The sequence below is a fragment of the Apodemus sylvaticus genome, chromosome X (genome assembly GCF_947179515.1).
Source record: "Apodemus sylvaticus chromosome X, mApoSyl1.1, whole genome shotgun sequence".
In the NCBI taxonomy this organism is placed as follows: Eukaryota; Metazoa; Chordata; class Mammalia; order Rodentia; family Muridae; genus Apodemus; species Apodemus sylvaticus.
The window spans coordinates 12700894-12714779 of record NC_067495.1 but is presented as its reverse complement, the minus strand read 5'-3'; the positions used below and the strand labels follow the sequence as shown (position 1 = coordinate 12714779).

At 46.2% G+C, this 13886-nt stretch overlaps 1 protein-coding gene across 1 annotated transcript; it reads left to right on the top strand.

Annotated features, from left to right (window-relative positions):
* Positions 1 to 303: 303 nt before the first annotated feature.
* On the top strand, positions 304 to 13410 carry Gpkow (G-patch domain and KOW motifs). Its single transcript, XM_052170913.1, has 11 exons — positions 304 to 610; positions 1896 to 2056; positions 2159 to 2283; positions 5254 to 5363; positions 6241 to 6451; positions 8344 to 8476; positions 9120 to 9258; positions 9452 to 9575; positions 9662 to 9731; positions 10657 to 10742; positions 10831 to 13410. The coding sequence occupies exons 1-11, from the start codon at positions 441 to 443 to the stop codon at positions 10963 to 10965; spliced, it is 1464 nt and encodes a 487-aa protein (XP_052026873.1). The 5' UTR covers positions 304 to 440; the 3' UTR covers positions 10966 to 13410.
* The last annotated feature ends 476 nt before the right edge of the window (positions 13411 to 13886 follow it).

Sequence of the window (13886 nt, the reverse complement as noted above, 5' to 3'; positions counted from 1 at the left end):
CTACATTAGTAAGGATCACATTGTGAAAGCACATAATGTGCTTGTCAAACACAAGATTGATTTATTTTGTTTTGTGTATACAAACATTTTGCCTGAATTTATGTACGTGCATCACGTGCGTGCATGGTGTCTAAGAATGTCGGAAGAGGGTATAGGGTACTCTAGAACTGAATTCCTAACGGTTAAATACCTAGTAATAAAGTATTCAATCTTCCGCAGCAGCTAAATCACTGAGAACTACATTTCCCAGAGTGCTTGATTCGGCACGTTCCTATGACGTCCGAGTTTCCAAGCCCTGATTCCTGTTTCCCACGGCTTCAAGGCACTTTGTCTTTGTGGCGTTGCATTCTGGGATAGGTTCTTGCGTTTCTGAGCCAATCCCTAAGGACTTGAGCTAAACTTCCCAGCAAGCAGAGCGCTCGCACGGGACTCTGGCAAGGATGGCGGGCCGTGAGAGTCCGCCGCCGGCTGCCCCGCCAACGGCTCCAATTTCCTTCGGGTTCACTCGCACGTCTGTCCGGAGGCGACTGGTAGACCTCGGAGACGGCGAAGGACAGGCCCCAGAAAAGAAAGATTTCTTGGCGACCGTGGAAGGGAGGGAGCTGCAGAGGTGAAACGCCGGGTCTTTCACGTTTTGGAAATTGGTGAAATGGGCTTAAGCAGGAGGGCAGAGTAAGAGTTGTTTGTCCTGGTGACAGAGGCCTGGAAAGCCTGAAACACTGCCTCGGGAAATTTATGGAGGTAACCAGGAGTGGTGACAAATGTCTATAAGACCTGGGAGGCTGGCGCAGGAGGATCAAGAATTGAACGCTATCCTGGGCAATTCGAGAGCCTATATTTAAAAAACAGGAAGAAACTAGTAATTTAAGGGCAAGAAGAGGGAGGTTTATTAGGTGGGTGAGATGGGGCCTGAGAACCAGAGGTATAGATTCCTCAGAGGAAAAGTCGTTGGGACTTGAGGACGAGTGCGTTTTGAGCAAGGGAAAGGAGGGAAAATGATAGGATTCTTCCTGTCTTAACTGAAATGGTGGGAGCCTCTTCAATCTGGAGAACGAGGCAAATTCAAGTTTGGGGAGGCCGTCGTCAGCATAATTAAGAAGGTCCGAAAGTCCTAAGTTGGGGAATTCTAAAAGGCATTTTACAGGCCTGGAACTGGGGAGAATCTGGACTAAAGGTGGTGATGTGTAGGTTATTGTGGTTGAAGGCCTAAGAATGATTCCCTCAAGGGAATTAAAGCTGGTGGGCAGGAAGAGAAATGATACATGGTTGTAATTCCAGCACTAGGAGGTTGCATCAGGTTGACTGAGAGTTTATAAGACCACCCTGAGCTACTTCATGAGATGTCTCAAAAAAACATGAGTGGGCCTGGCAGTGGTGGCGCACGCCTGTAATCCCAGCACTTGGGAGGCAGAGGCAGGCGGATTTCTGAGTTTGAGACCAGTCTGGTCTACAGAGTGAGTTCCAGGACAGCCAGAGCTACACAGAGAAACCCTGTCTCAAAAAATAAAAAAAATAAAAAAAAATAAAAAAAAGAAAGAAAGAAAGAAAAAATATGAGTGGACCTGTGAATAGTAACTTGTAGAACATGGTCCATAGGACTGGGCATTGATCTATCTTTCTTTCTTGTCATTGAAATTTATTTTATTTGTTTCTTTCCTTCTTTCTTTCTTGATATTTATACTTTCTTTGGAGCGGGTGTCAAGACAGGGTTTCTCTGTATCCTAGCTGTCATGGAACTCACCCTGTAGACCATGCTGGCCTTGAACTCAGAGATCCTCCTGCTTCTGCCTCCTGAGTGCTGCTGGGATCAAAGGCATGCATCACCACTGCCTGTTTGATATTTCTACTTTCTAATATGTCTACTTTCCCAACCTTTTTTTCTTTCTCCACATCAGTGTGAACCCTCCAGAAGTCCCCAAGGAACTGGTTATCCCATTGATCCAGAATGGCTCTCGTAGGCAACCTCTGTCCAAGAACTCTAAACCATCCTCAGAAACTAGCACTGTGTTGACGTCAGACAGTGTGTTGTCCCTGGCTGTGAAGGAACTCATTGAGGGTGAGTGAAACCTTCCTTTTTGCTCTGCCCCAGTGCAGATAGAAGGGGAAGATGTTGGAAGGATAGGGTATGGCCTCATTGATCCCTCCCATTCTTCCTTAGAATCCAAGAAGTCTCTGGAGGAGAGGGAGAATGCAGGTGTTGACCCCACGCTCACTATCCCCATGATCCAGAAAGGATGTCCTCCCAGTGGGGAAGGAACAGACAGCGAACCTCAGGCTGAGACAGTGAGCTGTCCCTTTGCCTCTCTCCTACACTATTCCCTTTACTCTGTCTGCCTGGCCTCCTTGCACATAGCAGGAAAAGTGTGTGTGTGCGTGTCCCAAAGCCCTGCCAGCTAGCCTTTCCTTCTTCCATCCTTATTAGAAACATTAACAAAATAGACAGTAGGGTGTTTTTAAAACATACTTGAATTCTGGGGTTATCTGAATGAGATGGACAGCAGAGGAGACTGGAAATACAAATGCCATGAGGGTATGCACCGTTTGGAGTCACATTTGTCTGTTTCCTCTTTCCTTCTTTGTTTTGATTTTAGCCTGTGGTGCTTGAGGAGCACTAAGGAAGTCGATTAGTGTGTTGGAGTGAATGATGAGGGCTTGGGCAGTGGATGAAGGCAGAGTGGGCCTTCTGAGCCACAGGGCAAACTTCTGTCTTTTAGTGTGAGTGAAGTGAGAGCTAAGAGGATGTCTTGAGCAGACAAGGGTTATAACAGGATCCCCTTTGTCTGCCCTGACCAAAAATGACTAGGAAGGAAGCCTAATTCGGGATAGTGGTCGCAAGGACACACACATGCATAGGAGTGGCTGGAGTGGGGCCTGGAAGGATAGGTAGGGTTGAGTGAGAGAGGAAGGTTCAGATTGGGTACTCTAATGGCAGCAACGGCCCAAGAAAGGACACTTATGGGAACTCACTGTACGTGATAATCTGAGGCAACTTGCAGCGTGCTGAGCAATCTGAAAGAAATGAAGAAATGACAGCAGACGAGCTGGAAAGGGTGTTTATGGAAGGGTTGGAGCTCAGCTTCTTAGCTTTTTATTTTTTCCTTTTAGCATGGCATTTCTCTGTAACAGAGCTCCTTTGGCCATCCTGGACTCACTTATGTAGAGCAGGCTGATGTCAGACTCACAGAGATCCACTTCCCTCTATCTTCTGAGTGCTGGGATTAAAGATATGTGCTACCATGCCCGGCTAGTGTTTTAGCTTTTATTCATAAAATTTCTGTGATGCATCCTCTTTTCAGCTGAGCTAGTCTGGGTCTTCTGCTATGCTTTGGTTTCTTCTTTTTGAGACAGTTTCAGTAGTCTAAGCTAGCCCTGAATTCACTCTGTTAACCAAAAATGGCCTTGAACTTCATGCCTACACTCTTATCAGGTTTTGTGGTCTGCCCCACTTTTTTGAGATAGGGTCTTGTTGTATCCCTGACTGTCCTGAATTTCTATGTAGACCAGGCTGGCCTCAGACTCACAGGGATCTGCCTGCCTCTGCGTCCCAAGTGGTGGAACTAAAGGTGTGCAAACTGCATCCTACTCTGTCTCCCTTAAAAAACAATACAACTCATTTTTTCCTTTTCCATGCTTTCATTGGCACCCAGGACCTCCCCTGTGTTAAAATGCCTGTTACTGAGCTATACTTCTTGCCCATACTTCATTTTATCCTGTTCCAGCCTTGACCTCATTTCTCTAATTCCCCATCTCCAAGCCTCCACACACTCTACATCTCAGACCACTCAGCTTAAAACCCTTGGAGCCAATCCTTGGTTTCCCTTTTTATTTCCCATTCTGCACATAGCCTGTGAGCTCAACCTCATCATCTCTGCTTCTGTAGCTCCAGAGGCCGGCAGGTGGCTTCTTAGTCCTCCTCATTAGTAGCACCCTGGGCAGAGGCAGTATCTGGACTGAGTCTCTCATGGGTCTCTCCTGGAGCTCCCATGTGACTCTTGGTCCCATAACTCTTTTCCAGTTCTGCTCATTAATTTCTTTCCATCTCTGCTTCTACCTTTCCTGTTGGTTTTCATGGTTGTAACCATACATATAAAGTCTCACCTTACTGCAGGCCTGTTTTTGTTATTTGTGTTTTGAGACAGGTTTCACTGTGTAGCTCAGGCTGGCCTCGAGCTCACAGAGATAAGCTGCTCCCACCTTGCGAGAATGGCCTTTGTTTTTACAGCCCAGTCTGTTTGGGGTGGTCTTCTCATATCCTCGGCCATTCTTCTTTTTTTTATTATTTATCTGATTGTCTGAAATTTCAGATTATTTATCTGAAATGTCATGCTCATGCCTCCCATCTCCCTTTGAATTCCCTTAGCCAGGTATTTTTGGGGGTTGGGTTCGGTTTTGAGATTGGGGGGCGGGGAGTCCTAGCATGTTGCCCAAGCTGCTTTCAAATTCTTGGGTTTAAGGCAGACTCCTCCTTCACCTCATACATAGCCAGGCCTACTTGACAGTGCCACTTTATTTTTAAATGTGTCACCACTCAATGTATCATGTTTTCAGAATTTGATTTATTGTATGTCTTGACAACTAGAATATAAGTCCCAATAGAGGTTTTCCATTTTATTAGTTCCTTATCCTCAGCACCTAAATGAAATAGCACTTTCCACAGAATAGGTCTTTTAAATTTTTTTTGAAAGCATGTGAATATTTGTTGAAGTTGGGTGTGGTGGTCTGTGTCTTTAATACCAGCACTTAGGTGACAGGGGTAGACTGATCTCTGAGTTCAAGGCCAGCCTGGTCTGGTCAGCATAGAGAGTTCCTGGACAGCCAGGGCTACAAAGTGAGAGCCTGTCTCAAACAAAGTGGGGGAGAAGGGGCAGTAGAGCAGTGGCTCAGAGTTAAGAGCTCTTGCTCATGCAGAGAGCCTGCGTTCAATCCCAGCACCTGCCTGGTTTACAAGCATCCATATCTCCAATTCCAAGGCACCAAATGCTCACTTCTGACCTCCACTGAAACCGAGCACAACATACGTCATGGGCATACATGCATGTAAGCAAACCATTCAGACACATAGCATAAAATACAGAAAGACTCGGGGGTGGAGGAGCAGAGTGACAAGTGATAAGAAATGAAAACTGTCATGTGAACTGTCTATTCAGGGGCCATGGCTGGAAAAAGTCACCTGTGAGTGGCAGGCAGCAGATACACTGCAGACAGAAGGCTTGTCCCAAGCAATACCTGACTGTCTTCTCCTGCCTGACCTAGGTGCCAGAGGAGGCCAACTATGAGGCAGTCCCTGTGGAGGCCTATGGGCTCGCCATGTTGCGGGGCATGGGATGGAAACCCGGCAAGGGCATCGGCAGTACTTTCAGTCAGTGAGTTTGGTGGGGCGTATGGGGGGACAATGGGTATAAATAAGACCTCTGTAGTTACACTTAATCTAAAACCTTCTAGGTGGTGAGGGAGGACACTATCAACCTCACCAGTTCAGTAGTCAGCCACTACTGTTTCAAACTGGTTTCCACAGACCGTGGGTTCAAGCCTTGTTATTCCAAAAGAACAAACCAAAAAGCAAATGATCTTAGATTTGCCTTCAAAACACTAAGGTCCTCTTTGTGGATCAATTTCCTCACCTGAAAAAGGCAAGTGACTGACCTCACAGCTTATTGCGGGGATGAAATGATTAGACTCAGGAAGCACACTAGCAGAAATAAACAGCTGGACTCTTATTTTATAGACTTAGAATCCTTTTGTTGCGCTGCTGCGGAGCCCAGCGTTACAGGCTTGCCTAGCATGTAAAAGGTCTTCCATCCCTAGAACCGAAAGCAAAATCCCTCTGCACTTGTAAATCCCAAAGAATTCCTAAGTCATTTGGTAAGCCAAATATGACTGTGATTGATACTGAACATTATTTACTGTCCCCTTGCTCTGTGTACATATTATATGATTTCTTCTGTAAAGATATTAGTATATTTGTTAATACAAACCTAACTTGGCACTTGTAGGTAGGAGTAATAAAAGTATATGGGGTAAGTTAATTTAGTTATACTAAATGAAATTTCTATTTGGCGAAGGGTGGGGGGCTGAAAGAGAATAGACCCACCCCAAAGCAGTCCTCCGATCTTCACGTGTGTCATAGTGCACAGGCATACACAAGTAAATCAATTAAACCAAGTATTTCTGAGGTGGGTTTGGATGCTAGAAGGCTTGCGTTGGAGACTTATTCTCCCACAAACCTATTTTTCTCTGCAGGGTAGTGAAGCCCAGAGTGAACTCTGTAAGACCAAAGTGTTTGGGGCTGGGTGCCAGCCTGGTGGAGGCTCAGACCTTGGCCTCTACTGCCTCTCACCACACAAGACCGGATGGGGATCGCGAGAAGGATAAGGAAGGCCAACCTCAGGGGCTGGTGCATGGAGGAGCTGTGGTTGTCCTTTCTGGCTGCTACCGGGGCCTCTATGGGAAGGTAAGAAGCAACAGATTCCTGAATCTGTGTCAGGTAACAGGGAAGGTTAACTGGAGGGAGGAAGGATGGTGGCTAGGAAAGGCTACCAGGTGTCATGTACATGCCTGTGATCCTACCACTCCAGACACTGAAGCTGGGAGACCACAAAGTCAAGAGCTGCTTGGGATACTTAGGAAATTCAAAGGCAGCCTAGCAGTTGTCTAAAGGAAAATAAAAATGCTAGTAGGAAGAGGCACATAACAGAAAAATAAAATCACAGTCAGTTCAAAGCCAACCTCAGGTATTTAGCAAAACCCATGTTCAAAAAGCAAGGGGCAGCCAGGTGGTGGTGGTGGCGGCGCATGCCTTTAATCCCAGCACTTGAGAAGCAGATTTCTTTCACTTGAGAGGCGGATTTCTGAGTTCAAGGCCAAGCCTGGTCTACAGAGTGAGCTCCAGGACAGCCAGGGCTATACAGAAAAACCCTGTCTCGAAAAAAACAAATCCAAAAAACCAAAAAAAAAAAAAAAAAAAAAAAAAAAAAAAGGCAAGGGGCAGAGGGCAGAGGAGATAGCTCAGTGGGAAAGCGCTTCCTACACAAACCCATGAGAAATCCAGGAAAGGGTGGCGGCTGCAAGGCCTTTGTCAGCCTCACTTCTCAAGTAGAAGGGAGAAAGTACCATATCCCACGACTTCCACGAAACTTAAGTATTAAAGCGGAAGCAGGTGTGCAAACCCAGTACCTAAGAAACTACAACAGGAGCATTGCTGCAAGTTTAAGGCCAGCCTGGGACACATGACAAATATTAGTCTGTCCTAGACCCTGTCTTGCAGACAGTGACAGCCTGGGAGATGTCTCAGTGTGTGAAGTGCCTGACTAGCAGGCAAGCATGAGGACGTGAGTCTGGACCCCAGCACCACAGAAAAGCCAAGCATCCACCAGGGCCGGGGAGGAGAGACTGGGGTGAGTCTCTGGGTGCATTAGCCAGCCAGCATAGCTGAATCCGTGCGCTCCAGCTCCACCATCTCAAAAGAGAGGTGCTGGGGATGGAGAGATGGCTCAGCAGTGAACAGTACTTGCTGCTCTTCCAAAGGACCTGGGTTCAGTTTCCAGCACCAACACTGCATGCAGCTGACATCTGTCCAGTCCCGGGAGATCTAACACCTTCTTCTGGACTCAGCAGACACCAGGCATACACATGACATGGTGTATGAACACATGCATGCAGGCAAAAACACAGTCACACATAAATAAACATTTCAAAGACATAAGGTGGTCCCCACCTTTAATCCCAGCACTAAAAAGGCAAAGGCAGGTAGATCTCTGTAACTCTGAAGACATCCTGCTAATAGAGTGAGTTCCAGGCCAGCCTGGGCTATCTACATCTACATAGTTTCAATAAAAGGAAAAAGCATTAGGTAATAAGCATTTAAGGAAGATACCTGCTGTCAACATCTATCCTCCATACATATGTGCACACCACACAAGCAGCAGATATGTGCCTGTATACCCACATGGACACGCAAGTCTTCATTTTATGTTTTGCTAAGGGAAACACAGGAATATATACCTGATCCCACATCTCAGGAGTCATGGTTTTGGAGAGGAAAAAAAAAACAAAAACAAAAACGAGCCATGCCTGGTCCTAATCACCAAAAGTCACAGTGTATGCTTGGGCATAGTGATATACACGTTCAATCACAGCACTCAAAGACTAGTGGATCTATGAGTTATAGGCCAGCCACGGCTACCTAGGAGAACTCCTATTCTGGGGGAACAAATGCAAAAATCACAGCATGTTCAGAGAGAGAGAGCCCAAGCCTGGTGGAGGTAAGTGCTAGATATTTTAGGCCTAGCAGCAGTAGGCCATTCACCCTCTGCCTTCTTCCTCCCTCCTTCCATACCACCTTAGGTAGAAGGCCTTGATCCTGACAACGTACGGGCCATGGTTCGGTTGGCAGCAAGGAACCACATTGTGAATGTTAGTGAGTATTGCCTGCGGCCTGTTTCCCAGCAGGAGTTTGATAGCCACACCTCGAAGCCAGGTGAGTCTCTTAGAGCTAGAGACTTAGAAAAGCATGGGGACAGGCAGGCTCTCCAGATCTGTAAGGAGAAAGAAAGAGCACTGTATGACTTCCAGTCAGAGATCAGGGATGTGAAGGAACAAGAGTAGTTTATTTACTTTTTGTTTGGTGGTGCTGAGATTAGAACCCAGAGCCTTGACAGTGCTAATCGGATTCTAAAAAGGAGCCATACCCTCAGCCTAGTTTGTTCAGTTTAATTGAGAAGAGTTTGATCTAATAACCACGCATCTTCATCCTCTCTGAGCAGTAAGAAATGGATATGGAATCCAGTCTCTACCCCCAAGAGATCCTCATGTATTGAGAGTGGTAGTCTCCTCTTCACTAAATATGAGGCTAGGGTTAGGGTATGAGCAAGGAGAGGCAAGCAGAGCAATGGTGGCTGTGGGAAGGACAGCTTGGAGGGGCCTGCAGCTCTTCTTCCACTCTTGTGAACACTAGACAGTTGACTCTGCTGTCTTTGCTGTGGGCCAGGTGGTTGAGAGGGACTTCTTGAAGGAGATGGATAGGGAATGGGGCCTTTGCCAGGAGGACAATGACCCTTGGATCAAAATGTCAGTAACAGAGTGAGGCTTTCTTCTTACTGTCCCTATACCCCTGTGAAAAGGCCACGTGAGCAAAACTTCCACAGAGGCGCAGAACAGAGCAACCGGAACAGCTTCGTCATTGCAGGCCTTACAAAATCAGGAAGACTCAAAGAGGAGGCACAAGGATTCAGAGAAGAAGCGGAAACACTCTCCCAACCGGTAGGAGCTGGTCCACTGGCCTTGCATGGTATAGGGTGGCTCGAGCAGTCAGGGAAAACTTCAAGGCAAAGCAGGGCATAGAAGGAACTGGGAACAGCAGTACGGGCAGGTTTTACAGCATGACTTTTAAAGACAGGCCAGCTGTAACATGGGTGTGACAAAAAGCTAAGCCAGGTTTTGGCTTTCTCCACAGACACGATGGACCTGTACCCAAGATTGAGAAAGCAGCCCCTGGAAACAAGCACTGGTTGCACAGGGACCTGCGTGTACGGTTCATTGACAAAGTATACAAGGGTGGCCGCTATTATAACACCAAGGTATGGCCCACACAACCAGAGGCCCCTTCCCACCCGGGACTGGACCCTTTAACCTTCTAAGATCTTACTTCTATTCATCTCTCTAGATGACAATTGAAGATGTCCTGAGCCCAGACACTTGTGTGTGTCGGACGGATGAAGGCCGAGTTCTGGAAGGTAAGTCTGAGGGATAGATACCTGGGATCTTCCCATCTTAGAGGATGATAAAGAAAGGGACTATTTGAGGAGCTGGAGCAATGGCTCAGTGGCTAAGAGCACTGGCTACTTTTCCAGAGGATTCAAGTTTAATTCCCAGCATCCACATGGCAGCTCATAGCTGTAACTCCAGTTTCAGAGGATCTGACGCCCTCTTCTGACATCTGTGAACAGCAGGCACACACATGATGCTACACACATAGCATTGCAAGCAGAACACTCATTCACATAAAAGAAAGAAATCTAAAAAAACACTTTTAAGAAGAAAGAAGGATCCTGTTTTTAAAAGATGCTTAAACAATTCAGAGGCCTGGAGAGATGACTCAGGGGCTAAGAGCACTGACTGCTCTTCCAAAAGTCCTGAGTTCAAATCCCAGCAACCACATGGTGGCTCACAACCATCCGTAATGAGATCAGATGCCCTCTTCTGGTGTCTGAAGACAGCTACAGTGTACTCACATACAGCAAATAAGTCTTTAAAAAAAGAGAAAGAGGCGGGAGGTAAAAGTACAGACCCAGCATCCTCTTCAGAGCAGATACTTCTTGAGAGAGAAAACCTAAACCCTATGCATTTTTCATGTTAGATTAACATGACAGTTTGTCCCTGTCAAAACTATTGCCTTTACAGGAAGAAGTGTACTGAGCTTGCGCTGCAGGGCAGGCTGAGAACATACCCAGTACATAGTTTCTGTAGGAAAATGCTCCTGTATGATGCTTATTTCTGTGACCTACTCCTTTGTTTTCTCACCTGTGAAATGGGTAGAGTGGGACTCCATCTATCAGCAGGGTATAAGAGTAGTTCTAAGTATTAGCAAAGGCACTCCTGACAGGATCTGGCCAGGCTGGCCTTTGCTGTGGACTTCATTCCCCTCTCCCTCATCTGTAGCTGTGAGAGAAGACATGCTGGAGACCCTGATTCCCAAGGGAGAAGGCCACCGTGTGATGGTGGTGCTGGGACCACATGCTGGAAAGGTAAGCCCATGTCTGGAACTGAGAGTGAAGTGCCAGCGCTGAGGATCTGGGCTGCCCTTGCTCACTCTGCCCCGTCATCCTTCCTCAGGTGGGGCTTCTTCTGAGCTGGGACATAGCACAGAGTCGCGCTTTGGTCCAGCTTGGGAGAGAGAATCGGGTGGTGGAGCTCCACTACGATGCCATCTGCCAGTACATGGGCCCGGGAGACTCAGATGAAGACTGACACATGGACCATCACTCAGGCTGTCACTCCTTTTGTGCAATCTACAACAGATGCCAGGGAGAAGATGGGAGATAATTGTTCTGTCCTCCTTTGAGATGCAGGGATGGGGGCGTGACTAGATAGAGCAGACTATTTGCCAAAATTTAGAGTGTAATAAAAACCATTTTAAATCGTGGAAGGGTGAAATCAAAACCAGTATGTAAACAGTAAATTTGGGTGGTAACTGAGATAACCAAAGTGGAAACACTTCATTTCTTAGCCTCATTTCCCTGCTGAGGGTGCAGGACAAGTTAAATTACCCATTCAATACATAGCTCGCCGGGCGGTGGTGGCGCACGCCTGTAATCCCAGCACTCTGGGAGGCAGAGGCAGGCGGATCTCTGATGAGTTCGAGGCCAGCCTGGTCTACAGAGTGAGTTCCAGGACAGCCAGGGCTATGCAGAGAAACCCTGTCTCGAAAAAAAAAAATACATAGCTCACCCTTGGAACATAAAAACTATGAAGTCTGTCCCCAGACAAACACTATAAAGTCTGCACTGCTGCATCTCAACTTCTGAGTTTGGATTTTGAATGGCCTTTAAAGGCCCGTATTTTTTTTAAAGGTTTACTGTATTTTGTTGTTGTTGTTTTGTGTGTGTATGATTATGAATACAAATGCTTCCAGAGAGAGAGAGAGAGAGAGAATGAATGAATGAATATGTCATTGGGAATACAAATGCTCGCAGGCTGTGAGTGTTGAGCCGCCCTGGAGTTGAAGTTACAGACTGGCAGGCTGCTCTGTGTGGGTGCTAGGGAGCAAGCTTGGGGCCTCTGGAAGCGCAGGAAGCACTCTTACGCACTGAGCACCTCTCCAGCTCACATGCCCATGTGCTAAAGGAGTCTTGCTCAGGATGGGGCTGCTAGCACTTATTTTGACCTTTGAAAGATAAAGGCAGCCGGGCTGTGGTGGCACACACCTGTAATTCCAGCACTTGGAAAGCAGAAGCAGGCGGATTTCTGAGTTCCAGGCCAGCCTGGTCTACAGTTTACATACTGTCTTCCAGGACAGCCCTAATTACATAGAGAAACTGTGTCTCGAAAAACCAAAAGAAAACAGATTACTTAGGTCATGACTGAGAACCTCCAAAACTGATCCAAATGAGACCTTTCCTCCTTAGAATTTAATTATGGCTAGTAGTGTGTCAGAGGAAGGGAAACTAACTGCTGTTCCCATTAGCAACTCTAGTTGGGACGTCTGTTTCGTCCTTGATCCAGGGAAGACCTCCAGGAATGTCCCTGAGCTGATGATGCACTAAAGAGAAAGAGGGACTTCTACCCACGAATAGGATGGGTTAGTTCCAATTTCCAAAAAAGCTAGTCACTTTAGGCCCAGAACTTTGTGTAGGTTAAAAGGTATTTCTGACTCATGCAGTTTCTCTGCTTTTGCCATACGTGATTATATTCTTTTATTTTTATTTTTAAAAAAAAGGTTATTGTTGAGAATCCTGAACCTTTTTTCTGCTTAATGGTTGGAGAAGAAAAGTCAGAGCCTTAGACACAATTGTTCCTAAATCATCCCTTATATATATATGGTATTTAACTTAGATCTGGGCCACCGGTAAAAATACCTAACTTGTCCACCCGTGGCACACACTGAAAAGAATCAAAACATCCCAGAACTGAATGATTGTGGTAAATGCGGCTAGAACTGGGGCTATCAGGAAATGTGCTAGGTGTAGCAGCACACACCTTTGATCCTAGCACTCAGGAGACAAAAGTAGGCAGATCTCCATGAGTGCGAAGCCAGCCTGCTGTACACAACAGGCCCAGGCCAGCCAGAACTCTTTAAGAGCCTGTCTCAAAAAAGAAGTCAGGCTAGTGCGGCTTTCCCCTTCCTATTGTCCCTTTTAGGTCTCTCTTATCTAAGACTTTGATACTTAATCAAATAAGATAGGGGAGAGTGGACATCTGTTCCTGATTTCAGAGGAAGTGTTCAGTGTATCTATATTTAATATAATGTTGGCTATAGATTTATTGTGTGTAGCCATTATTATTTTGACATATTTCCATGTATTTCTATAGTCTCCAGAGCGTTTATCACAAAAACATGTTGAACTTTGTCAAATGCGTTTTCAGCATTTACTGAAATGATTCCTGTTTTTCTGTCCTCAAGTTTGTTTGTATGCTGTATACCGTTGGCTGATTTATTTATGTTTGCCTTTGGGGACTGAAGCCCACTTGGGCATAATGTGTTCTTCTCCATGGGTTCCTGGAGTCACTTTGTAAGCATTTTCTTAGGATTTTTTAACATAACATTTTTATTGACTCCCTGATGAGAATTTCACATCATACACCCTCATCACACTTCCCAGTCCTTCCTTGTCTGTCCCCTACCCGACTTTGTGACCTCCCTGTGAAAACAAGTTAAAATAAAAATAATAAATAAAAATTAGAAAATAAAACTAAGTCCCATTTGTGTTATCTCTGTACTCACTGGAGCATGGTCAGACTCTGGCCTGCCTCCTGGGTAAAACTGAGTCCTTCCTATCTAGGCTAATACTTTTGGGAGAGTTGGGATACGGGCTGTCACAGAAGCCTTCCATGGCCTTCTGCCTTAGCTGTGCATCTGCAGTATCATCTGCAGCTGTGCATCATCAGTATCACAGCAAAAGTAGCCTTCCTGCTCGTCACAACAGAAGCACAGAGCATGGGCATTCACAAAGTTTCTGACGACAGCACAGACCAGGAACATGGCCCCAAGCTGCAGTAGGACCACAGACCAAGACAAGGCCCATCCTGCAACAACAACGCCAACATGGGCTCAGGTGGCAGCACAGACCACAAATCTCTGCATGGTCTTCAGTGATAACATGGGTCACAGACATCAATACAGACCCTGGCTGTAGTAAAACCACAGACATGGCTCTCACTACCAGTACACC

Coding starts and splice junctions, on each gene's coding strand:
- Gpkow (XM_052170913.1), top strand. CDS start 441: ATGGCGGGCCGTGAGAGTCCGCCGCCGGCTGCCCCGCCAACGGCTCCA. Junction 5,364..6,240: donor ATCGGCAGTACTTTCAGTCA/GTGAGTTTGGTG, acceptor TTTTCTCTGCAG/GGTAGTGAAGCCCAGAGTGA. Junction 6,452..8,343: donor ACCGGGGCCTCTATGGGAAG/GTAAGAAGCAAC, acceptor ATACCACCTTAG/GTAGAAGGCCTTGATCCTGA.